The sequence below is a fragment of the Desmodus rotundus genome, chromosome 1, assembly GCF_022682495.2.
Source record: "Desmodus rotundus isolate HL8 chromosome 1, HLdesRot8A.1, whole genome shotgun sequence".
NCBI lineage: Eukaryota > Metazoa > Chordata > Mammalia > Chiroptera > Phyllostomidae > Desmodus > Desmodus rotundus.
Genome location: NC_071387.1, coordinates 62,079,970 through 62,106,606, shown reverse-complemented (window position 1 = coordinate 62,106,606; position 26,637 = coordinate 62,079,970). Strand labels below are relative to the sequence as shown.

Here is a 26,637-nt window from a genome sequence, read left to right as displayed (position 1 = left end):
GAGGACACTTCTTGACCTGTGTTATATTGAATCAGTGGGGTTAGAAACTATGTGTAAATGAGATGAGGTTAGTGAGACTTTGCAGATTTATAAAAAGATCCAGACTCATGAAAAGCCTTATAAACCGAAGAACTCGGTACTTAAAAACGGAAACCTAGAATCTCCTAACTTTTCCTTTGAATGCTGTGGCAAAAGTTAAAAGGGACCAGTTCCCCTTCTTCCTCTTTTCTGAATGAAGGCTAGGCATCTTGTCTTAATTGAATAAAAACATTTCAGAATGGGCATTTGTTTGAAGTAAGGAGATTTGGGGAGAAAATGTTTGAAGAAGTTGAAGGTTTGGGAAAGAACTGTGCGAGTATGTATGCGTGTACCCATGAGTGTGTTGTAGTGTGAGCATGCATGCACAGGGGTGTGACGGTGTGTGAATGTGCATGCCTGCGAGTGTGTTCATGTGGGTGCCCTGCGTGTGGGTGCCTATGTGTTAGCATGTGTGCACCTGTGTGTGCTATGTTTGAGTGACCATGTCCATGTTGTGTGTGTGTGTGTGTGTGGCTGCATCTGTGTGCTGAGGGCTGTGGGCGGGAGTGGCAGCCTCGGCTCAGCCAGTGGCAGAGCAGTCAGTACACAACTAATAGTGAGAAAGGAAGCTGGGGAGAGACAAGGAAGAGAAGCAACCGACCTCATTAACAAAAGCTCAGTTTTGTCCCTGCGGACCCAATCGGCAGCAGGGGCTGCCTGGCTGTGGCTCTCTGCCGGGGAGGCTGGGCTCCCTGCGAACAGTTGCAGGCATCCTCATCCCGACCGGCTCAGAGGGAGTCCTGAGGCGTGGCAACTGGGAAGTTTTCAGAGCCTCCGCCGCAGCCTCGGAGGAGACCAGCAAAGACAGTGAAGTGTGTATGTGAACTTCAGTTCTCTATTTTCTTTTTGGGTGGGTGAATGGATTTTTAGTACAAAGAAAGCGAAAACTCAGCTGACCTGAAAGACTGGAATTTCAGCTCTCTTTTTTCCCCTGGGTTGTTTTTCCTCCCCCTTTCTCTCCAAGCTCTTTAAACCAGAGATTAACCAGTCAGTGACTCTGATCCCCGCCAAGGGTTTCTGACTCTTGGGGCTTGGAAAGAAAAACCACTACCTGTAAGTAGCTGCTTTATTACTTCCTCTCATCTTAACTGTGAATGTTCTGTTAGCAGAATGCTCCAGAGTTTCTGGGTGGGGTGGTAGCCTGAACTCCAAGTAATGATGCAAGAAGTATATAGAGTCTATTCGCCAAAGTTTAATTCTCATGTAAACTCAGAAGGTGGTAACTTGCAGTGTTAACCATACACCCAAAATGGGATTCTCTTTATCATGTAACAAAAATTTATAACTCTCTTTTGAATCCATTTCCAAAGGCACTGACCAATGAAATAACCATTTTTAAATTTCGTGATACCAATCCCCCGCACCCCCCCCCCCCACCATCAGAATGTTTCTTCTCAGCTAAACGAAATGGCAAAGGGAAAAGATGGAAAAATTAACAAAACAGATAATATATCATGGCATAAAGACATAGAAATTTGGAGATGATTTTTGGATAACTTTTCTTTAGTTATGTTTGGTCATGTATTTTTAAAAACATGGTTTCTTTTTTAATGGGGATGAGAAATAGTATTGAAGAAGCAAAGAAATCATATTGTTGTGAAATTTGGACTGATTTTTAAGCCTTTTCTGCTTATTACCCAGATTTGGTCTAGAGATTTTGTCTAGAGATTTTGTCTTTTTACTGAATTTTTTCAGGTGACACTGGTTAACAAAATTATACAGTCTAGAGATTTTGATGTTGCAGTAAATAGTTTCTTTTAGTTTTCATCTGGATGCAGGAATAGTTTTTAAGGCATTTAATTTTTATTTCTTCCTTTTTACTATTGCTCTCACTCTTGTTGCGTGGCATGAGTTACAAAGCTTTAGAAGAGCATTTCCGGAGGCCAGTTGGAGTTTATGGTGTGGGAATCTTGCTGGAGAGATTAACCTCTTCAGAGCTGCCCCACAGACCAGACCCCGTGGTGCAAATGCTCTTCATGTTTCTGCTCTGGAAAACTGATACTCCCAGGCAAAGCTCAAAGAGTTGCTTCAAAGTGCCTTGCCTACACATGATCAAAGTGTTGTTACAGAATTCTAGGAAAATGTTAACTACCTTTGCTCTTTGACCCAGTCAGGGACTCTTAAACCTCATTGTGCATAGAACGAACCACCAGCTTGCTTGGTGAAAAGGCAGATGCCTAGGCCCTCACCCCCCAAAATTTGAGACCTGGGTTGGGGCATGGAATCTACCCAGGTGATTCTGATGCAGGTGAGATCACACTTGGATGAGCACTGCTCTACCTTGTTATTGGCAATTAAATTCTTGTCGTGTACTTGGTTAATATTAAACCTCACGTCCAATTAATAGACTTGAGTTTGAGCTGATGTTGAACATGAGTAATGTGTAGCATGGTTTTGCATGCTTGGCTGACAAACCAGGGCTTTTTAACCAGCTTTCCCACTAACCCCCATCTTTTTTTCCTTGCTCCCCTTTCCATCTCTGCCTTTCCATTCCTACGAGTGAGAAAGGGCATTGGGCAAAGGTACCCGGACACCATATTCCCCTGCCTCCATGCATTGAGCTGTATGGTGTGGCCTCCTCCACATGGCCAAGTCATGCTTGTCTTAAAAATTTTAAGCCCAGGGCTGTTCGTAAATTAATTAATTAATTAATTAATTAATTGAGAGAGGGGAAGGGACAGAGAAAGAGAGGGAGGAAAACATCAATGTGTGGTTGCCTCTCACGCACCCCCAACTGGGGACCTGGCCTGCAACACAGGCATGTGCCCTGACTGGAAATCGAATTGGTGACCTTTTGGTTTGCAGACCACCATGCAATCCACTGAGGCACACCAGCCAGAGCTTAATTCTTTTTTTATAAAAAGATTTCATTCATTTTTAGAGAGAGAGGAAGGGAGGAAGAGAGGGAGAGAAACATTGATGTGCAAGAGAAACATCCATTTGGTTGCCTCCCACGTGCCCCCAACTGGGGACCTGGCCCACAACCCAGGCACATGCCAAAACTGGGAATTGAAACAGGGATTCTGGGTTTGTGGGATGACATCCAGCCCACGGAGCCACACAAGCCAGGGCTGTACTTAATTCTTTAAAAAAATTTTTAAAAAAGATTTTATTTATTTATTTTTTTTTGAGAGAAGGGAAGGAGAAAGAGAGAGGGAGAAACATCAATGTGTGGTTGCCTCTCATGTACCCCCTACTGTGGACCTGGCCTGCAACCCAGGCATGTGCCCGGACTGGGAATCAAACCAGCTACCCTTTGGTTCGCAGTCCAGTGCTCAGTCCACTGAGCTACACCAGCCAGGGCCTGTTTTTAATTCTTTATCAGCCTCCGGGGATGCTCTGCTCCTGGGATGGGGTAGGTAAGTTAGGCTGAACTGAGCAAGATTTCTTGGGACTGTTCAGGAGCAGTCTGATTCTTAGAAACTGAGTTTAGGTTGGACCAGACCACAGGGACTGGGAGAAATAGGAAGTGATTCCTCCATCCTGCTGAAGACCTCATTTGACAACATATGGAAGTAGGAATTCGGTCCCCACCCTCATGCCCAATGACATTTTATGGCACTGTTTATTTATGGCATTGTGTGGTGGTGCCTGCTGTATGCCAGGCTCAGTGCTAGTTTCCAGGGACTTCAGAATGACCAATGTGAATAGCGTGGACAGTGCTTTTGTGCTCATAATGTTTCAAATCTTAGCTGTCGCAAACCAGTCTTGGATGAGCCACCTAATCTCTCTGAGTGTCACTTCGTCCACTGATAAAACAAAAGGATTGAATTAAAGGACTTTTGGTGTCCTTCCAGCTCTGGTATTCTGACGCTATGGGTCAGAGAGAAGTCTTCCAACTTCTCTCTGACCCATAGCGTCATAGCGCAGTCTTCCAACTTGGTTATTGGTGAACGGGAACTTTTTTTTCTTTTTAATTTTATATTAAAGTATAATTAGCATACAGTAGAATGAAAACTTTTGAGTGTTTGCTTTGAGAACAGACCCTAAGATTTAGGTTTATTGCTTGTCTTCACAATTTTTCAAAATACCTTTGAATTATTTTTCCTCTCACAAAGAACCAAGACCACTGCTATAGTGAGTTAGACAAATGCCACCTTGACAGAGCCCACTGTCATTCCTCACAATGGGATCCTGTAACTCTCCAGAAGGGCCGTTTCTCTGGGCCAGGTTACATAGGACAGCAGCCTCTTATCTTGTCTGAATCTGGTGTTGCTACCCTTTGGAGAGCTGGGTGGTCTGAACAGGGCTTGCCTGCTTCCATGCTCGCACAGCTTGCAACCTGACTCTTTCATGCGAGTGATTTAATAGCTTTTGTGCTCCCAGGTGAGCTCAAACAGAGACCTTTGAAAGGCTGGGGGCGGGGGGGGGGGGGCAGGGAACAACCCCCTAATGAAATCTCACATTTTTGTCTGTTCTGTAGTTTCTGTCACTGTGGAGACTGGGGCAACATTTCGAAGTGTTCTACAACTTGGCCATCAAGATAAGAAACTATGGCTCTGACTCTGCACTTTTCTGACAGATGTAGCCTCCAGATCTCTGAAGATAAACGTGTTTAGGTGGGAAACTACTCACTGGAGGAGAGAGTACAGGGATCTTGCAAAGTTAGGATACATTTGACAAATTGTTCTCTACCTCTCTCTAAGTTTAAAGGAGTTGGGAAAATAGTCTTTGGTTTTACTCTTAGCCCTCCCCATTTATGGGATTGCTGCTATGATATCAGAATGCTCCTATTGTGTATCATGCAAAGGCTGCTAAGATTGTGTATTACTCTTGACTCTTAACTTTGTCCTTAAAACATTCCTATCTGGCTTCCTTAGCAACGGGGGCAGATAACAGCCCAGTTCTTCCATAGGGTGCCGCACCTCCCGGGATCCCATCTCTGCATTCTATCATGTGTTATCAGCTGCTCGGAGCTTGCAGATGCCCCCTGCATTCTTCTCCCAAAGCACAGGGGCCGGGACTTTGTCTCCTGGGGTCGCACTCAGTGCCTGCTATTTTCATTCCAACGCCTACATTTCTTGCTAGCACAAACATTCCTTCTTCTGTAAATTATAAGCCAAGACCATTGTGAAATTAGGAGAATTTCAGAAAGTATTGAAATTCCCAGTTGAAAACTCATCCAAATGCTTGAAAGTTGTTGCCTATTTCCTATCACATCCCTTTCATGGCCCAGGTGTGTTTTTCTTGTAAAAGGGATTCTTCTCCTTTGAAAGATAACACAGCATTAACACAACAGCAATACTTTAATTCTGTTTTATGTAAATATTTTCCTTTATTAGAACAGAGTAGGATGATTCTGTTTCATCCAATAAGCACTAATGATTGCTTTAAAACAAAAAGGTAGTATTAATAGATCACAAAAATTAAATCACAGTAGTGTAGTAGAAAAAGAAGAGTGGTCTTTGAATAAATTTCAACTGAGTTTCAATCCTGGGCTGCAATATTCTTTGGTTCTCTAGTGTTTAGCCAGTTACCTGGGGAGTAAATGAGGGTATTGGTACTCACCAGGTACCCGTATGGACTAAAAGGCATTTGCGAAGTGCCTGGTGTGGTGCATGACAACGATAAGTGTGCTCAATAAACATTTCTTCCTTGGGAAAGGGCTAACACAGCTGAGACGGCTGGAAAGAAGTAAACATGGGGCAAACCACTCAATTTATAAATAAAAAGAAAAGAGAATGGGAAATGAGATCTTTATTCCAGACCTCGTTGACTGGGCAGGATAGATCTCAACCCATTACTCCCCAGCCTTTAACTCTGACTAGCAGCCTCGCTCTCACTTGATTCTTTCTCACAGATTGAGTAGAGGCATGGAACAGACGCTTGGGCTCTCAGACTACCCCAGTGATGGGTGTGGAGAGAGCAAGAGTGATGTGAAAGTCATTCGGTCGTCATTTCTTCCTGATCCTCCAGAACCGGGGACTTTTACAGCCATTTCAGTAAAATATATACAGAGATTAATTATTGTTTTTGTCAGCATTTTGTTCCATTGTAGCAAGGAGTCCAACCCTATAAGAAATGTTTGTTACAAATGGACTGATCAGCTCTCAGGGTATCTTGGAGGAGGCATTTCGGGAGGTGTTAATCTGTGGCAAGGATTTTAATTAATAAGGGTGGAAGCAAAGACATTCCAGGTAGGGGGCAGACATGAGCAGGCTCATGGAAGGGGGAAGTGTCAGGCAGGTCATTGTGAATGTGTAATTGGAGTTCAGGGGCCAAGGGTAGGGCTCTGGTTTGGGGACACAAAAGGCCTTGGGAGTAAATATGTAGTGAGAAGCAGGTCAAGGTCAAATTTTTAAGAAATGTCACATTTGTAATGGCACACCGTGACCAAGAGAGGGGCAGAAAGAGGTTGGAAAGAAAAGGAAGCACAAATAAAAGAGAAAGAGGCATTGGTGAGGTAGAAGGGGAGCCAGGAGAGTACTGAGGCACAGAAACCAGGGGAGAAGCAACTATGCACAGTGTGGAGGAGGGCTTGTTGTTGGGTGCTGCAGAGGTCGGGGAGGACTGTGGGGGAAAAGTTGTATTGGATGATCAGTTAGTAGGTCCCTGGCAGCCTTTGAGACAGCTGTTTCAATGGACTGGTGGCAACCAGAATGAGGTGGTCCTTTTAGGGAACACAAGAGTGGTGAAGGAAGGGGGAGAGATAACTTTTCAGGGAGATAGCACAGTTGGTCAAGAGGAGGCACATTATAGGAAAGGAGAAAAATATTTTATGAGTATTAGCAGTAATAGTCATGAAAGTAGTAGTAAGAACACTGATATTTATTGAATACTCACTATGTGCTAGATGATCACCAATATTTTTCATTTGATTCTCATAACGGAACCATGGGTTGGTGTTTAAACCCTTTTTGAAGGTGAGGAAACTGAGACTAAGAATTTAATTTGGCCAAGGTGACCTCACCAGTAAGTGGCAGAAGGAGCGCTGAGATGTACATTAGCGTATCCCCAGCCCCACTATTGTTACCTCGCTGGGGCCTGTGCTGGCTTCTCCCTGGGGAGGGCGGTTGGCCTGCTGAGTAAAGGACAGTTTATCAAAAGGACAATAATAATACAAAATAATAATATAAAACAATTATAATACAAAAGGAAAATAATAATAAAAAAGAAAAGATGGGGATCAAAAGGCAAATGCACCTGAAGGGCTGATTGCTACCAAATATGGGATAAATATCTCAAGCTTGTTACTAAAATATAAAACAATCCCTTTTAACGTGAAGCCACCATCACTGCACATGGAGGAAGTGGTTGTGATGGAATGACCCACTGTTGCCCAGCAGTCCGGGCATCAGCGCTTCATTTCAAGTTGGACACAAGGGTCTTTTCTCTTGCATTTCTCTCCTTTTATTCCCCATACTCTCTCCTTCTCTTTTAATACTTTCCTGGTCTTAGGAAAGTCAAACTCCTGCTAACCATATGTCAAGGCTCAGTAACTTTGATTTCCTCACTGACTGTGGCCTCCGCTACTAAGACCTACTAACTTTCACAACAGATCTGAATAAAATGCTAAAATTTGGTATCTTAAGCTCTTAGAATTCTCAGAACAATAAAAAATATTTGCTGCTATTTTTAAATCACTCATTCATGATTAAAATGTCACTTCAGTGTGGTTTATCAATAGGATAGGAGTAGAGGTTAAATGAATGGCCATTTGACTATTTTAAATAGCTACCCAAAGAATTTAACATTGAGTTTTATATCCTCTTGTTATCTTCTTTCCTGTGCATATTAATTTGGTAGGGCTGCCATAACAATGTACCATAGACCGGGTGGCTTGAACGACAATTCTAGAGACTAGAAGCCCAAGATTAGGGTACAAATAGGGCTTATTGCTTCTGAGGCCTCTCTCCTTGACTTGTAGTTGGTTGTCTTCTCCCTATGTCTTCACTTGGTCGTCTCTCTGTATCCATCTGTGTCCTAATGTCTGTTTTTTTTGTGGACATCAGTCATACTGGACTAAGGCCCACCCTAATGACCTGATTTTAACTTAATTGTCTCCTTAAAGATCCTATCTCTAAACACAGTCACATTCTGTCATCCTGGGGGTTAGGCCTGCAACATATAAATTTTGTGGAAACAAAATTCAGCCCATGACACCATACCAAGGTCTCCACCTGGTGTTAGTTAGCTAATCTTCCATGTTCTTAAGATACTACTGCAGGCTCTCAAATAATATTGTTTTATTCAATGTTGATGAGATGCTATATGAACTTATCTCTTGTTTATATCAGTTAGCCTATGGTAAAGCTGGTTTTATTGTCCTCATTTCACTTAAAGTCACAGAACCTATTGGCAACATTAAGTGAGCACTTACTGTACTACAGCAAAAGGAAATAGAATAAAACCTGTAGCCACATAAACCCACATTAAAAAATCAGTTTATAATACCCTTTGGATTTAGAATTTGGCTTCAGGAGAGGGTGACAGGGAAACTTCCTCATACAGGAGTAGCTTTGTACTTTCCAAAAATCCCAGATGGAACCCATTTTATCTTTCTCATCTGGCCAGAAAGCCGTGTGGTGCTGCTTCGACTTTTCCAGTTAGGAGGGAGCTGTGAGTCCTGTGTACCATGTTGCATTACAGATGCTCTGAAGCCTCACTCACTGTTGCTGAATGGCTTTATTGGGAACTGTTGGCCTTTATTTACTCCCCAATAACAAGACAGTTCCCGGTCTGTGGCTTTGTAAGTTGCTTGGGCGCTAGGTCCCTTGTGCACGGAAATCACAGGCTATGGAATTCATTGGTAGAAGGACTCCTTCCATGTCCCTTCCCCCACCTTGTGTTTGCCTGAATTAAGAATGGTCAATTATGCCCATGACGTGAGGGCAGTTGAATTTTCCTGTTAATTAAAAACAACAAAAGCTATTTTTACAATAACCTTATGAAATCATTATTATGAATCCCCACTGTACAGAGGATGAAAGCAAGGCTGAAAAAGTTCAAGTGACACATTTCTATTGAAGGTTAAGATTCTTTCTAAACACTAAAATGTTCAAGAAGTGAACCGTTTAGTCAAACTGCTATCCTTAGTTCAAAGGCTTTGCTGGGGTCTGCCTGCAAAGAGATATGTGAGCTAAGAGTCTGACATAAAAGTCGTGCATTATTATCTGGCTTTTTCTTTTTCTGAATTATATTTTATTCATTATGCCATTGAGTTGTCCCAATTTTTTCCTGTTTGCTCCCCTCCACTCACCCCCCACCCTCCACTCCCTCAGGCACTTTCCCCAGCATTGTTCATGTCCAAGAGTCATGTGTAGAGGTTCTGTGGCTACTCCATTTCCTACACTGTATACTGCACTTTACATCCCCATGGCTGTTGTGTAACTACCAATTTGTACTTTTTAATCTTCTCACCTCTTACTCATTCTCCCATACCCCCACCCCATCTGGCAACCTTCAAAATGCTCTCTGTGTTCATGATTCTGTCTCTGTACTTGTTTGCTTAGTTTGTTTTTTGGATTTGGTTGTTGCTAGAGATATATTTATTGTCATTTTATCGTTCATGGTTTTGATCTTTTCCTTTTTCTTAAATAAGTCCCTTTAACATTTTATCTAATAATGGTTTGGTGATGATGAACTCCTTTAGTTTTTTATTGTCTGGGAAGGTCTTTATCTGCCCTTAGATTCTAAATGATAGTTTTGTTGGGTAAAGCAACAAAAAGGACCTTGGCTGTAGGTCCCTGCTTTTCATGACTTTGAATATTTCTTGCCAATCCATTCTTGCCTGCAAAGTTTCTTTTGGGAAATAAGCTGACAGTCCTATGGGAATTCCCTTGTAGGTAACTAATTGCTTTTCTCTTTCTGCTTTTAAGATTCTCTCTTTTTCTTCAATCTTTAACATTTTAATTATGATTTGTCTTGGAGTGGACCTCTTTGCATCCACCTTTTTTGGAACTCTCAGTGCTTCCTGGACTTGCATGTCTATTTCCTTCACCAAATTAGGGAAGTTTTCTTTCATTGTTTTTTCAAATAAATTTTCAATTTCTTGTTTTTTCTCTTCTCCTTCTGGCACCCCTATGATGTGAATGTTGGAATGCTTGAAGTTGTCCCACAGGCTGCTTATACTATCCTTTTTTGAATTCTTTTTTCTTCTTGCTGTTCTGATTGGTTGTTTTTCACTTCCTTATGCTCCAAATCACTGATTTGGTTCTTGGCTTTATTCACTCTACTGTTGTTTCCCAGTAAATTGTTCTTTATTTTTATTAGTGTATCCTTCGTTTCTGACTGAATCTTTTTTATGCTGCTGAAATCTTATGCTGAGTTCCTTGAGCATCCTTATAACCAGTGTTTTGAAGTCTGCATCTGATAGATTACCTCCATTTTGTTTAGTTCTTTTTCTGGAGTTTTGATCTGTTCTTTCATTTGTGCCATGCTTATTTGTCTGCTCATTTTGGCAGCCTCCCTGTGTTTGTTTCTGTGTATTAGGTAAAACTACTATGACTCCCTGTCTTGGTAGTGTGGCCTAATGTAGTAGGTGTCCTGTAGGGTCAAGAAGCACAGCCTCCCCTCTCACCCAAGCTGGCTACTCAAGGTGCACCCTCCATGTGGGCTGAGTACACCCTCCTCTTACAGTTGAGCCTTGATTACTGTTGGCAGGTTAATGGGAGGGATTTACCCAGGCTAGTCAACCACAAGGACTGGCTGTGACCCCTGACCACCAATCTCTGCCCTCCATGGAGAATCAGCTGTGTTGGAACAAGGTGGTGGTGCTCCGACATGGTCTGTAGCTGTGTACTGGGTGTGCAGCTGTGTACTGTGCTCTGGGATTTCCCAGGTGGTGCAGGACAAGGTCAGCCCCTACATGTGTTTGCCCAGGGCCACCCTGCCTGAACTATAAAGCAACCTGAGATGTCTACTAGTTGTGCTGGGCTTGGAGATTCCCAGGCAAGCCCAGCTGTGGATCTAGGCTGGCTGCTGTTAGTGCTGGGCCTGGGGCCACTTAGCAAGAGGTATGGGGGCTGGGGACTCAGTGAGACTAGATGTTGCTTGTTTGAAAGGATTTAGGAAGTTGTGAAGCATGAGCCAAATCCAGCCATTCATATGGAAAAGCAACTTGTGTGGACCTATATATTGGGTGGGAAGGAGCCTCAGGGGATCTCCAGGGCAGGGCAAACAGTGTTATCCAGGTTGATGGAGTCTCAGATATGGACCAGTTTGCCAGCTCTTGGCTCTGTGGGGGAAGAGTTCAGAAAAGGGCAATGGCCTGTGCCCAACTTTCAGTCTGGGAGAAAATTGTGTCCCAGCTTTTGCTTTGATACCAGGCACTTTAGTTCTTCCTTGTATGCCACTGTTGCCTTTCAGGCTGCTACACTAGTTTTGGAGCTCAGAGAGAGTGAGTCTGAGTAAGCACGTGTGTGGGTTCTTTAAGGGGAACTACTTGGGACTCCAGAAGTTTTTTTTCTACCAGCTCAATCCACACTGGTTTTTGCAGCCAGAAGTTATGAAGACTTACGTTCCTGGCATTGGAACCCTGGGCTGGGGGCTTGGTATGGGGCTGGGATCCCTTGATCCCGAGATATCCCTCCCAAGTTCTTATGCACCATATGTGGGTGTGGGACCAGCCTGTTTCATGTCTCCACTCTTCCTATTGGTCTGGATGGATGTGGTTCATTTAATTCCATAATTGTCAGACTTCCACTGAACTCAATTTCTGATAGTTCTGAGTGATGGCTGTTTTATAATTTAGTTGTAATTTTGATGTGGTTGTACAAGGAGGTGAGCTGTGTTTACCTATGCCTCCATCTTGACCAGAAGTCTGGTTTTTTCTTTTTCTTTACAAAAAGCAATTGACTACTTTTTCATTCCAAAGATTAATCTTTGTTCTTTGTTATGGAGTAGAAAAAGCCAATTTTTTTATCCCAAGCAGTAGGCTGGTAATAGTGACATGGGTTCCAATGGAAAAGATAGAAGTTCATGACCATGTCAAGAAGTGTTGTCAGAAGGATAAGATAATGGCCATTGTTTCCCTGAAGAATTGACAAGAAGTACAGTCAAACCTTGGTTCTCAAATATCTTGGTTCTTGAACAATTCTGTTCTTGATCAAGTATGGATAAAGTGTCTCAGCTGCCCAACAAAACTTCAGGTATCGATTCTCTCCCCTAATAGTTTTCCAGAACGAATTAAGTTTGAGAACTGAGGTTCCACTGTGATTGGGTACCTTAAAAATAAAAAGGGGAATTAGACTTTGGTGTAATGTGACAGATTTTTAATTTGCAGACCAGAAGGTTTGAAGATTTCCGCTTTACAGCAGGTGATTAATCAGGTAGCCTACAATATCCTTTCAATCTGAGCAATAATGGTTTTGCAAGTACTGATTTTAAAGAAACCTATTACATCTGCCTAAACCTAAATGACTCTTTCTATCACAATTGAAATATCATTGTATGAAAAAAAGCATAGAAGAATATTACCTTGGTGAGTAATACAATTTATTGCTATAATATATGTATTATAATAAATTATTTTAAAAGACTCACAGCAAAGGAAAAGTTAGAATGCATTGGAAACTAGGGTCTTTATTAGTTTTATTAGTAAAATTTTTACTAGATAAATTCATGGGAGTTTCTTTTATTTTAGACATTGTTCCTTTCTCACAATTTTCCTAAGTAGGTGGCCATTGCCTTTTATCTACATCTCTCATGTGTGACTGACATCCTAGGAATGGCCCTCCCAACTAGGCTGTCGGGAAAGCTTCTTTCTTTTCTTCTCTCTGGGGCCAAACTATCTCCCTCCCCTCTTCCCCATCCCTTCCCTAGTCATCTTCAAATCGAATCTTTCAGCTTTTTCCTGGTGCTGGCCTGATGGCTTTGAGACATGCCAAAGAACCTACTTTTAGTTTTTGGTCACTAAAGCCCCTTTTGCCTCTTCTTATGCTTACAGAAGAAAGTCAAGTGCAGTTGTTTATAGCAGTGATTCCATGCTGGTTGCTTATTAGGGTCAGTTCAGATACCTGAGCCCCACAAAACCCTGGTGTGGTGGTTGAGCGGTGGTGATGTGAAGTCAGAAATGGGACCTGCTAGTTAGGGGTGACATAGAGGCAGTGCATTCACCACGATGGGTTTTCCTTTGTCATCAGTAATAAGGACCATCACTAGCCCTCTCAAGGACTGTTTGCTTCTTTCTGGGCCAGTGGAGTAGGGCTGAAGCCACGAGAGTGAGGTGTCTTGCAGCCAGCACTCCTCAGGCTGTGGGAGACACTGGGGCCGACCACCACAGGGCGTTGCTGCAAGGGGCACTGTTCACTTTGTGGCCTGTAAAAATAGCAGCCCTGCCACCCCCGGAGCGTGTTATAACACCAATGGTGTCCTGGAATTTGATGTGCTGAACCCAGTGACACCAAAGAAAGGAGTTTCAGCACTTTTGGCCAGTGCTTTAAAGGACAGCTGTGTTAGTGTGGTTTCCCACAGAAATGTCCTCCACCATGGGGAGTTCATGCGCTGCCCCGGGACATCGGAGTTTGAACTGCTTTTATCAGCTAGTCCAGACACTGTACCTGTGGTAAATATGGTCTGCTAGACAAACAATTTGCAAACCAACTTTTAAGAAATAGCTTATTTGTGTCTTGGAGACTCTAAAAAAAAGTTTTTACCAAGACTGCTTGTGTGCTACATATTTCTCTCTATTTTAGAACATTTCTCTGACTTATTGGTGTTTGCAGTTGTTGTACGATGTCATCCTTGTGCATTGCTGCATTCTCCCACGCAGATTTATTCCTCAGTGAGTCATCCAGCCAGACATTCAAGTAGGTCATTTGCAGCCTGTGATGTTTATGGAGATTTTGTTTTGGAGCCAGGAGAATCCTCCCACCCTCCCACTCTCCACAGCCCTCCCCCAATTCTGCCAAAGTAAGCAGATCAAGTTTCACTCTTAATGCAATTAAGTTCAGTGGGCCACAAGGGCTCCAGGGCCCCCTGTGTGTGCAGAACTCACACTGGTGCTGGGAGCCTGGGCACACTTTCATATGTGGGGCCTCACGTGGGAGAGTGTCCTGTGGGCACTTGATGGCACGAGGCGTGATGGCACTTGAGTAGCTTGGGATATGCAGACACTCAGAAAGGACAGAGCTACGATCCTGGCTAGAACCCTGCTCAGTCCCCAAGCACCAGGAAGTGTGATGAGCAAGCACTCACTGAGCTTTGCCTTGTTTCTCTTTATTGCTGCTGGACCCTGCACTGCTCTGTAGAAAATTTTCCAGCTCCATCTGAGGATTACTGGAGGGTCAGTTCAACCTGAATCATTGTCAAAGGAAGGGTCAATCAAGAACATTTTAACAATTAATGAAAGTTAGTTTTTGAGCAGATTTAGGTTTATAGAACAGTTGAACAGAGAGTACAGAGTTCTTACAGCCCCACCTCCCTTCACTTACCCCGGTTACTAACATCTTGTATTAGTGTGGTGTATTTGTTGCAATTGATGAGCCAATTGTAATGACCTAAACTACAGTTTACATTAGGGTTCACGCTTGGTGTTGTACAAATGTTTAATGGCATGTATCTACCATTGCAGGGGTAACTTTTCTGTGAGTTATAGAGAAAAGTTCCTTTGGTTGGCCTGTGGTTGAAACAGGGAGGAAGGGCCTGGCTTGGTTTGAGCGTTGTGTGTGTTTGCGAACTGGGGCCTTGGGTTGGGCCATGTCATACGTTTACATGTTATCCCATTTAACTATGTGAGCAACCCTGACAGGTAACAATTATTGGATAGATGGGGGCACAGAGCCCGGGAAAGAATAAGGACCTTGTCCAAGGAGACAGTGGAAGGCGGAGAGGCACACACATCCCATGGATCTGATTCAGGGTCTGGCCCTGGCTTATCGCTGTTGCATTTCCTTCCACGTCAGCTCCAATCCTACATCAGATCGTGAAGCCTTCGCTCTCTCTTTTCCTCCTTTTTTTTTCTTGCTACTGTTGTATCAGAAAATTATTTATAAAATTGTGTGTAAAAAACAAATATTTGTAGGAAAAAAATGAGGCGTAGATCATGGCTGAACATCAAAACTGTGCTGAGGTTTTCAAAGGGGAAGAGAGCCAAGGGTCTCATTAGAGTTCTTTCTGGTTTAATTCTTTATTGTTTTTAAGAATTTTTAAATTTTACTGCCTCTCAGTATATGTACTGTGATTTACTTTTCACACTCTGCTCGCCTTAATGAATTCAATGGCAGGCCCAAGCAGTTCTTTCACCTTTGGCAAGTCACTTAACCTCTTAGGGCCCTTATTTCCTCATCCTCCTGACCTGGAGTGTGAGCATGGGGTTTCAGGAACCTAGGTTTTTGAGCCTGTCTGCCGGGATTGGAATTTCAGCTCCACGATTTATTAGCATTTTCTTTGACTAAGTTATGTTTCATTAGAATCAGAACCCTTAGAATAGCATCTACTCGACAGGCTGTTGTGAAGATTAAATGAGTTAAGACAGTGCCAGATGTAAAAGAAAATGCGTAATACATGGTGGTGGTGATGACGACAATGATGCTGATGACATAGAAAGTTTGAATGAAAAGCTTCTTCTAAGTCTAGAATTCTGTGATTTTGACATACTGTGACTTAGGCTCTTTTTTTTTTTTTCTTTTTAAAAAATTTTATCCTCACCTGAGGACATGCTTATTGATTTTTAGAGAGAAAGGGAGAGAGGGAGAGAGAGCACATTGATGTGAGAGGGAAACATCGATCAGTTGCCTCTAGCCTGTACCCTGGCCCAGGACCGAACCTGCAACCCAGACATGTGCCCTGACCAGGAATTGAATCTGTAATCTTTTGGTTTATGGGATGATGCTCCAACCCACTGAGCCACATCAGCCAGGGCTGGGCTCAAACAACATTATACTTTTTGTCATTTATCACCATGTTTTTCAAGTCATCAAAAGCATTTTCATTACATCATATCTTTTAGCAAAATTAGTTGTGATGGTTGGTCTCTTTTCTGCACCAGACATCTGCGAGATTGAATTTTACTGTTAACTATGGCACGAAAGTAGGATAGTGAAGGATATCACAGTGCAGCGCAAGGAGCAACGCTGTGTAGATTTCAGAAAAGGATTCTGAAATCCTTTTCACAATGAATATTTCATGCTGAGCATAAGTTCTTTAAGTGTGTACTGCTGTTTGATGACCTCATTAAAGCATTTTGCTCATGTTATTGCAGCAATACCATTTTGTAAAGTATTTGACAAGACCTCAATATTGCAAAGATAGGTATTATATCTTAGATAATTTTGATGCGACCAGTGCCTCTACTCTTTCACACACAACTCTGCTTCCTACGTCACATCTACATGTTGTTTCTTTGACTATGCTCCATTCTTCCCATCTTCAAACATGCCCCTTTTTACCTTCCTAGTTCCTATTTATTCTTTTAAAATTAACTTTCTCTCCTCAGGAGGCCTTCCTTAGGCCCTGCGTGAGTCAAATACTGCCCTCCTATTCATTCTTATAGCACGGAATGCATTCCACCATTGTAGCACTTACCACCCTTTTAGAATTGTTAGTTCATACAGTATTTTCCCACATATAATGCACTTCCACGGTTTTGTGCACATTATACACTTACCACCCCTTTTTGAATTATTAGTTTATAACATATTTTGCCATTTATAATGCGCAGCAACAGTTTTGTGTGAATTATACACAGGATTATGATACCCATTATTATACCAATGGTATGTAATTGTTACACCCATGTATAACGTGCATCCTTATTTTTCCCTCAAAAATTAGGGAGAGAAGTGCATATTATACATGGCAAAACATGGTATGTCTGTCTTTCTTCATCATACTATGGACTCTCTAAGAGCAAGAGTTTTTCTTTCTTTTTTTAAAATTGTCTTTGTAATTCCAGCACTTAGTATAGACCTTGTCACAAAGTGGGTACTCAACAATTGTTTGTGCTGTTAATGAATAAACAAATTTGTCATATAAAAGCAGAGAACCAGGATATATTCTAAAAATGAACTTGTTCTCATGAGATGAACTTCTTAACATGATTTCATGTGAATTTAAACAGAAGTTCACTTCAGGACAATTTGATATATCATTGTGAATTAAAAGATGCAGAATTCATTCAAGAAGAGGAAAGGCAGTTTTAATCAGGGTGACTCTGGTTGGGAAGGTCCTGAGTTTGAGTTTGGGTTCAGACACCAGGTTAGTCCCAGGTTAAGAACAGGTATAGTCAGCCATAGCGAATGTGAGTGAGTGTTCTGCATTCCATTTAAGTTATTCAATTAAAGCAAGATGTTCTGAAAATTTGTATGTTTCAACCCTTTGGCTAAAAGCAAAATGAATGTAAATTATGGCCATTTCCTAATCTTCAAGGAAGTGCCTTTGATGGTTTAAGAAACTTCAATAGTCATTAAAAACAGAACTGTAAGTTGGGGCACTAAACCTTTTTCCTCTGCAATCAGTTTTCTCTACATTTGAAGGTGATTTTATAGAAGGTCTCTGTAGAGAAAGGCCAGATGTCTGGTTTTCAAAGAATGGTCTGGAATTTAGGTTTCTGATGTAGATTGATAAGTATGTATTTATCAGGTATGACCAGGAATTTTGTAGAAACCACGTGGCCATCCTATATTTTAATCATTTTAATTCTCCTACCTTATGTCTCTTGAGTGATTTCTCAAAGAACCTGTGTTTTTTTAATGGAAAACAAGAAAGGTTTTCTATAAGTTTGCAAACTTTGAGCTTAAGGAATTTTTTTCTTTTAAATTTTTATTTATTTATTTTTAGAGAGAGGGGAAGGAAAGGAAAAAGAGAGGGAGAGAAACAGCAATGTGTGAGAGATACAGGAATCAGTTGCCTCTCACATGCCCCCAGCCGGGGACTTGGCCTGCAACCCAGGCATGTGCCCTGACCGGCAATCAAACCCGTGAACTTCTGGTTCACAGGCTGGCACTCAGTCCACTGAGCCACACCAGCCAGGGTGGATTTCTTTCTTAGAGCCTTTACTATTCTCGTATTCCTTGTGAATCTTTAAAAGGATATTTTAGCATCCTGTGCATCAGATATATTTGGATATAGAAGATTGTCCTGTGGAAATCTTTTAACATCTATAAAATGTGCATTTTAAGAAACACAATTTGTAATATGTGGCTTTACCAGGAAGCTAGGCATTGAACTGTTGAAAAACCTAAGAAAGGAAACCTAGTGAGTTAGTGTAGTATCAGAGGTCCATCTTTGCACCCTCGGTTTTGATGTCATACCTAAAGGAAGGCTTTCTCTCCATAGTTCTGTTCATCTGTCGGCTCTTCCTGAGATCTGGGAGGGAAGTACTGAGATGGATTTTTCTGGACAGAGCATCTATGATTTAAGGAAGCCACACAGGATAGTGGATGCTATGCTGGTCAGGATGTCAGAAGAACTAAGTTTCCAGTCCAGGCTTGGTCCCAGACAGTTATGTAATCTTGGTGTTGAAAATGTTTAAAGAAGACAATTTAGGTGGCACAAACAAACTTTATTTAATACTTTGTGAAATGGACAGTCTCCTTTTGGAGAACTGCAAAAAAGAGTAGAAGGCAAGAACACTTCTTAATAGGATAAACAAATAAAGAACAAGGAAGAAACAAATAAAAAGTTTCTCACTGGGGCCACACAGTCAGCCTTCCTTGGGGTGGGAAGGCCCAGAATTGGCATGGCACTTGGGGGTTGACTAACTAAATATACTTGGTTTCTGGTCAACAGGAGCATTTAAAGGGACAAGAAGGTTATCTACGTTTCAGTTTGCTGACGTGCCACCCCGGGTAGGAGCGGCTCCATCTTGGGCCTAGAAAGCGATTTGAACATTGGTAAAGTCACTTATCTGCTATGGGACTGCCTTTCTTCCGTAAAAGGCAAGAGTTTTCTAGAAGAGAAAATACAAATGGTTAATGGAAATTTTTTAAAAAGAAGCTAAATTTCAAGAAAGCAAAGAAATGCAGGTTAAAATAGTGACAAGGATACATTTTACTGGGGAAGTGAATAAAGCTTAAAGATTAAATGTCAGTAGTGAGCAGGGCTTGCAAGGGTGTAAATTTGTATCACCAGTAAGCATGCATGTCAAAGAGCTTCACAATAAGTTTATATACTTTGCTCTTACCATCCCACTTTTATCAAAAGGAAAGAACTAGAAAAATAGACTAATTTATAATTAAAGATTTTTTCATCACAATCTATTCAGATATAACTACCTCAATGTAGTACTAGATTGACTATAAAGTCAGAGTACTTCCATGTAGTGGGTGTCGTACATAAATGAAAAGTAAGATCACAAGAGATATTTGATAATTGGGAAATACTTAGAATAAACTGTTATGTTAATGGAAAAGAATGGCACACAATTCTTTTTATACTATGGTTCTAATCAAGGTCAAAATCCGTACATACATATATGTACATACCTATGAAAATCTAACGATGTTTCCCTTGGGTGTTGAGAAAGTGCTTTTTATTTCATTCATGTTTCTATATCTTTACCCATTAGTTAATGAGTATGCATTTCTTTTATACACATAAATGGAAGCTATTTTCAGAAAAAGCAAATAAGTTGATAAATGAAGTGAAAGATAGGTGAATTCTACAGTTTCTACTAACCTATACATTCTGTGTTTTAGAGTACATTTTAGAAAAAAATTGCAGAGTGGAGGAAGCAGAATGTTATAAACAGAATCAACCCAGATTTTATTGACTGATAGAGTGGAATTTTGAAGTAGCTTGTTTGCCTTGAGGACTTGAGACTGTGCTTGGAGTGTGAGGAATTGAACACTAAGATGCTGGTAGACAGGAAGTCTGTCTTAATTAATGTATGCTCTTTAGGTAACATCTACTTCCTTGAGAGAACATTGCATCCAGTGAACCTTTCACTCCTGCAGAAGTCATCAGTTGCTCTCTGGGCCCATAAAGGAAGTTGTTAAGGATTTATGTACTGTAAGAAAAAGACCCCAGGGGTAATGAAACAATTGCAAAGGGCATAAGATTTTGTTGTATGAGAGGCAATATAATAGAGTGGTTAAGTGCATGGGTCCTGGAGTTGGGCAAAATGTTGGAATGTTACCGAACTTCTTTGCACCTAATTTTTCAAATCTGTAAAATTGCTATGTACCTCCAAAAAAACCATTGTAGGAATTAAGATAATATATGTAAAGTACCCTGAACCAATGCCCAGCACATGATAAACACTTAATGAATGTGAATTTTTATGTGATTATCATGTCATTTCTTTAAGTCACTGTTTATCTATAAAATCCGAATAGTAGACATTAATTTTTAGGCTTGTTGTGAGAAATAAATAAAACCATGCACATAAAAAATATAGCCCAGTGCCTGTATATATTAAGTAAAAAGCACTATTTTCCAAAAATTGAGAAAACGAATGTACTGAAAATTATTTGTTAAAGAAGAAAATCTTAGAAGTCACAAGCTATTCCCTGTCACAATTCTATTCTCCCTATCTGAGAGAAGCCACTCTGGAAATCCCGTGCTGGGCAAGACCGCCTAGGGTACCCTACCCTTGTGAGGTGCTTGAACAGCTAAAGCTCTGTGAGAAGTTATAAGTCTGAAAGAGAAGAACCCACTTCTCGGAGTTTAGAAAGCTAGTTGTTCCCTGTGGGTACAGTTCTCCTGATTTCCAGTTCCTGGCTCCTGGGTACATCAATTTAGGTCACCAATGATTGGGATTCAATTCAGTTGTCTGATGATAGTTATATTCAGCTACTAGCTTATGATTGTGACTTTTACATTTGAATTGTATGAATTACTTTGAAAATTAGTTTGAGTGAGAATTATGGTGATTTAAGGAATCTGTCAATGTAAGAAACATTCAAACCTGTAGAGAATTTTTGTGAGTTTGTCTGAGTCAAATTGATGACAATTGCTGCAAAGCAAAATCTCAACAGACTGAGAAAATTCTCCAAGAATGGCAGTTCTGCACCCTGCTGTACACACTGCAGTCAAAAAGAGAGGACCTAAGTGGATTACGTGAAAGCCATTGGTGATTGGTAAGGGTGGCGAGAGAAAGCAGAGTGGAGAAACTTCTGGCATTGGATAAAAGGTGACACGATAGACACACACTTGCTTTCCATACGTGGGTACAGGATAGTTAACAGTCAACAGTTAGCTCGATAACGATGAAAGGATCTGTGGTCTCTACTCTGGGGCTCTGGGGTGGTATCTGAGGGGTCCGGATAAAGGAAATTACATTGACATTCCAAAGGATGTTATCACAGATGCAAAAAGACAATAGACAGGCTCATGAAGGTAAATATTGACCTTTTTTTCAGGAAAGATTCTAGCCTAGGACATGACAATCTGCTTTCAGTTAATAGGTTTTTATTTCAGACCATGCTTTGTGGTTACTTCAGTCTCTGAGTTAAGACGGCTGCCACGCAGGTCTCCCCTGGGCCTGTCACATTTCGTATGTGGCCCCTTTTCATCCATAAGTTAAATGTGTAATTATGAAATAAATACTAGTTTGCATTTCCCTTCCACCGGATGAAATGTTACTAAATTATTTTCTCCCGTTCAGGAAATTTACCAAGAAAGTTTGGTTAAAGAAACCATTTTGGATATTTATAAGAAAGAACTTGAAGCAGGGTGGTTTTCCCCTTTTTAGAACATCTTTTCACACATTTGTATGGGCTTGCACAGATATGTTTAGAATACATGTTTTCCCCATGAAGAAAGGCAGCGTTGGGAAAATGGTCTGAAAGGGCAATTTGCAGCCGTGATTTGTGGTTTTTCAAATGCTGAGAAGCAGCTGAACCACCCGAGAACGCAGAGGCAGGATTTTTTTCTATTGCAGAAACAAATAAGGCTGTGGACAGATAGGTTCTGAGGAACCGACTTGGTTCTATGCTGAGGGCAAGAAGATGGGGTTCTTTAGATGTGCTAGGCTTCCCGTTAGGGTGTTGTCCAATAGATGCCATTTGCTTCTGGCCACAATAATTTTGTATCAGGGACAAGACAATTACTACCAGTTCGTTTTGGGGGGGATAAAACCCGACATCATCTATGAAATCTTGTTTGATCCAGGGTCCTGATTTCCTTTGCTGTTGTTCTGTTTTTGTTTGTTTGTTTGTTTCCCTCTCCCTCTGGGTCTGTTTATCCAAATCCCTTCTCTTTCCCCTCTTTTATCACCATTTACAAGTGATAAATCAGAGCAATTTTTTCCATGGAATGTCCACATACTTGGTGTTTCCATACACCAAAAAAAAAAAAAATTGCAAGAGCAAAATTAAAATAAATAAAACCCAAACAAAGCATGTTACTTTAGATCTTTAGTTGTTACCTAGTTAATTAAAGAGTTAGTTTGGTTTGATTTTGAATTTGGGAATTATTGCTCTTACACTCTTTTTTCCCCTCTTCAGGTTGTTCCTGAAATATTAAAATTCAGTTTTTACTACTACATCCTGTCTTAAGACTGTGAGGAAGAAAAAGAGATCATTAGAATGTAAACAAACATACTTTATTTGACTTTTGCTGAATCTGATTCTGCTGCCTTCCCGAAGGCCCACGTCCTGCCATTCTGTTTGCCTCCAGTCAAGCTTTGCTCCTTCCTTTGTTATTTTGTTATAATGTTACATCTGGCTTTGTAATTAAGAAAATATTTCCACATGGATTATTTCATTTGGTCTCATGGGAGAACTGGGAGAGGGAGGATGATGGCCCTATTTTTGAAAGAGGAAACTGATGTTCATAAGAATTGAACTTAGAATCTGGATCTTCAGAATTGAGGTTTACTCTTTGCACACCATTGTAGCCCAGGCAGCTGCAGAAATAGGTTTTCTTCTCTTTGTCTCTTATTTCTTTCTGGTGGGTGAACATTCAAATCTTGGTCTTTGCCCTTATCTCCTAATTAAGGACTTACCACTGGTGTGGCTCAGTGGATTGAGCGCTGGACTATGAACCAAAGGGTTTCTGGTTCGGGACACATGCCTGGGTTGCAGACCAGGTCCCCAGTAGTGGGTGTGTGAGAGGCAATTACACATTGATGTTTCTCTTTCTCTTTTTCTCCCTCTGTCCCCCTCTCTCTAAAAATAAATAAAATCTTTAAAAAAAAAAGAAGTAGTCAGATTCTGGATGTTTTGAAGGAAGAGAGTGTCCAATTCATATTGCTGGGTAAACCCATCACTACAAATGCAGTGGCTTGAGATAACACAAATTTATTATCTCAAGAGCTTTCCCAGGTTAGGAGTCCAGTCATGGCTTACCTGGGCTGCACTTGAGGCATTGACTGGGCTGCATTCTTTTCTGGAGGATGGATTTAGGAAGACCCTTCTCCTAAACTCACTCAGATTATTGGCAGAATTCATTTCATTGCAACAGTAGAACTTATGGGGCTTGCTTCTTCAAATTCAGCAGCAGAACTCCTAGCTGCAGTCTGCCAGGAAAGTTGTATATGATGTAATGTCATTGTGGGAGTCACATCCCATCACCTTTGCTGTCTTCTGTTGGTTGGAAGAGTCATAAGTTCTGCTGCCACTCAAGGAGAGGGAACTTCTGGATACAAGGAGGCTAGAATTATTGGAGGTTGACCAAAGGTCTGTCCGTCACAGTGAACAAAGGGGATTTTTTTTGTCTATTTGGATGTAGAGTGTGAGACAAAGAGAACAACTGAGAAGGTGGAGTTGCCATTAACTGAGGTAGGGAAGACCCAGAGCGCAAATGTGGCTGCATAACGTATGAAATGCCTGTGGCACACCCACGTGAAGGTGTCCAATAGACAGTTGCATATACAAATCTAGAGTTAAGACAGGAGGTAAGAGATATAAATTTGGGGTTCATTAGCATATAAGTGGTACTTAAAGCCAAGGAATGAGATCCCTGAGGAGTGAGGATGGACAAAAACCAGGTCCAAGAACTGGACTATAGGTTCCTCAGTATTAAAAAGTTGGGGAGTCTAGCAAGAAGCTAGAAGTGAAGAAATGAGATGAGAATGAGATAAGAGGAATGCATAGGAGTGTAGGGTCCTTGAATCCTTTACGTGTTGACTTACTTTCTTTAAATCTTAGAAAGCCTAGTTTTTTTTCCTTATCTCCGTTTTGGTCCCTACCTTCCTACCCTTCTGCCTCTTCTCTCTCTGAATATACTCTCTTTCGAGTGGTCTGAGATGCCAAATTGAATGGCAACAATATTTGATTTTGTCGTGAACGGTCAACTCCCAAAATGACATTCTTGCCCAAATAAGCCAACCTAATTCAGTCTGAGTTCAGGTCAGTGGGAGTGTGTGAACTGTTTTATTTTGGGACTGACACCATGAAAAACCAGGCTGCTATCTGAAGCATATACCCGCTCAGGTGACAGGGGACGCATGTCATGCACTACCTCAAAAGTGAAAGGGTTCAAACAGTGGCAAGAGAAATAGTCTTCCTTTAACGTATTAGAGGCATCTTTTTTGTCTACATCCTTCTGTCAAGCATGTACTTTAGTATCCATTGGTTATGTACAGAAATTATTGCGATCATTAAACCGTAAAGCCTTTCTATGGGCATAATAAACTGTCATTGGTTCACCTAATCATACCCTGGATTTAAGGATCTATTTTAATACATTTTATTTTTGATAGAATCATTTCTGTCCTTGTAGAACCCAGAGAAATGCTCTTGAAATTCGAAGTGGTTAAACTGGAAACGAAGAGCCCCCATTTGTGCACATTCAGTACATGGTGATGCAGTTAGCACTGTAGGTAGTGCAGGTGCCGGTGCCGTGCACTCCGTCATCAGCTGTGCATCCTGAAGCCATGTTATTGGATTCCTAGACACTTTTACACATGAACAGAAACCTAAATGTTGACTGAGTAAAAAAACATATTTTCTCCAAATACTACACGTGTTTTTTAGGTGTCATCATTGTCCAACAAAGTCAGACTTGTGAATTTGTGACAAATTATGAACACTGTTTCTTATTTGGGCAACACCTATTTAGAACTATTCATGTTCTCAAACAGCGGGCAAATAATCCTATCAGCTGTCTTCCACAAGTTAGGTTATGGTCCTCATTTTACAAACGAGGAAGCAGAAGCACAGAGTTCAACAACTCCCTCTGAACACAGAGGGCGGGACCCGGTGCTCAGGCAGAGTGCTGGCCGGCTCCTGCTGGACCACACAGCGGACATCCCAACCTGGGCCTGTTGAGTCCGGAAGCAGGAGTCACAAGCAGTGTGATGAAATGGCTGCATTGCCTTTCAGATGATCCTGGAGGTCAAGTTAGTTTATTTGTTTTTAATTTAACTAAAATTATAGGCTGGTTGAAAGATTCCTTTGTTAGTGGGGAACTTTTGAATAGCCACACAAACCTTTTGGTCTCTCTCTTACTCTCTTCCAACCCCTACTCCCATTTACAGGATTAGAAAAGCGCTTGGGAGGCACATTAATCTTGCCCGCGTTGTCAGGAGTGATCAGCGAGTTTTATTAAAAGCCTTGGGATTGCATGAAAGGCCTCCTTGTCTGAGTCTGCAATGAAAGAGGCATGTTAAGATCTTGGGGCACATTGTCGGGACCCCATGCCCTGCCCCTTGGACTATGAGCTGACACTCCCGGAAGAAGCACAGAAGCCCTCCTTTGTTGAAGGGATTTCCCTGGTGGACGGAACCGAGTCGGCCCCTGTCGGCATGAGCTCTCTGAGCTGGGCTGCGCTGAGAGCCCTGGTGCTGCTGCTCCTCCTGGGCTGGGCCAGTCCCACCTTCATCAGTGTGAACCGTGGGGTCAGGGTGATGAAGGGCAGCTCTGCCTTCCTGCTGGGAGATGACCTGAAGTTTGCCATCCCCAAAGAGAAAGATGCTTGCAAAGTGGAAGTTGTGATGAATGAGCCAATAACCCAGAGGGTTGGGAAACTCACTCCACAGGTAGGTCACATCCGTTTTTTTCCTATTCAGCAGTATGTATGAATGTGAGCGTGTGAGCGTGTGTGTGTTGGGGGGACAGAGAACACAAAACAGAGACAGCCTTACAAGGGTTGGAATAGGCAGCCTCTTGTACGGTGAGATATGGTCAGTCTTTATGGGTTATTTCTGCCCCAAATTATCTCACCCATTGTCAGTCAGCGTGACTTTAGATAAGATATCAGGATTTCAAGACATTTTTAGGACACAGTTGTGGCCCTAATAGCAGAAATAAAACAGGAAGACGTTTTCATCTACTAACATCACTTGAATGTTCCCTTAAGTGAGGGAAGAGATGCGGAAAAGACATGTGAAGGTACTTTTTAAATATTCACTGTTCTTCAAAAATGTCTGCATAAAATTTTTTTCCTATAATCAAAACCTAAGAGATCTTGTCATTGAAGGCTATTCCATGCTCAATCCTTTTTGTATTTGCTTAAAGTAGTAGTTTATTTTTATATACAATAAAATATTGCTTCTGGTTTTATTACTTGTTTCTACTGTGGTTTAATTTTCCTCCCAATGCAAACAGTTTGGAGAATTTTCAGCAATGGTTGCTGCTACTATTTTTGGAAAAATACCTCATGTCCATTTGCTGAACTGTGAACATTAATTTTCTTCTCCATTTGTCTAAAGAAACATATTCTTTCCATGAAGTTATTAAAAAGTGGTGACAAATGTTGTACAGATGGATTATAGAAACTTAGATGCTAGCTCAA

At 41.4% G+C, this 26,637-nt stretch overlaps 1 protein-coding gene across 8 annotated transcripts in view; it reads left to right on the top strand.

The window, feature by feature from the left end:
• Positions 1–619: 619 nt before the first annotated feature.
• The window catches only part of FREM1 (FRAS1 related extracellular matrix 1), a 161,159-nt gene continuing 135,141 nt past the window's right edge, over positions 620–26,637 (top strand). For 5 of the 8 annotated variants that reach the window (XM_053924550.2, XM_053924566.2, XM_053924573.2 and 2 more), the window contains exons 1-2: positions 620–894; positions 25,382–25,882. In XM_053924550.2, the coding sequence (XP_053780525.1) occupies positions 25,541–25,882 (342 nt within the window). In that variant the 5' untranslated portion in view covers positions 620–894; positions 25,382–25,540. The other 3 variants (XM_053924556.2, XR_008426875.2, XM_053924551.1) reach the window with 3 other exon arrangements.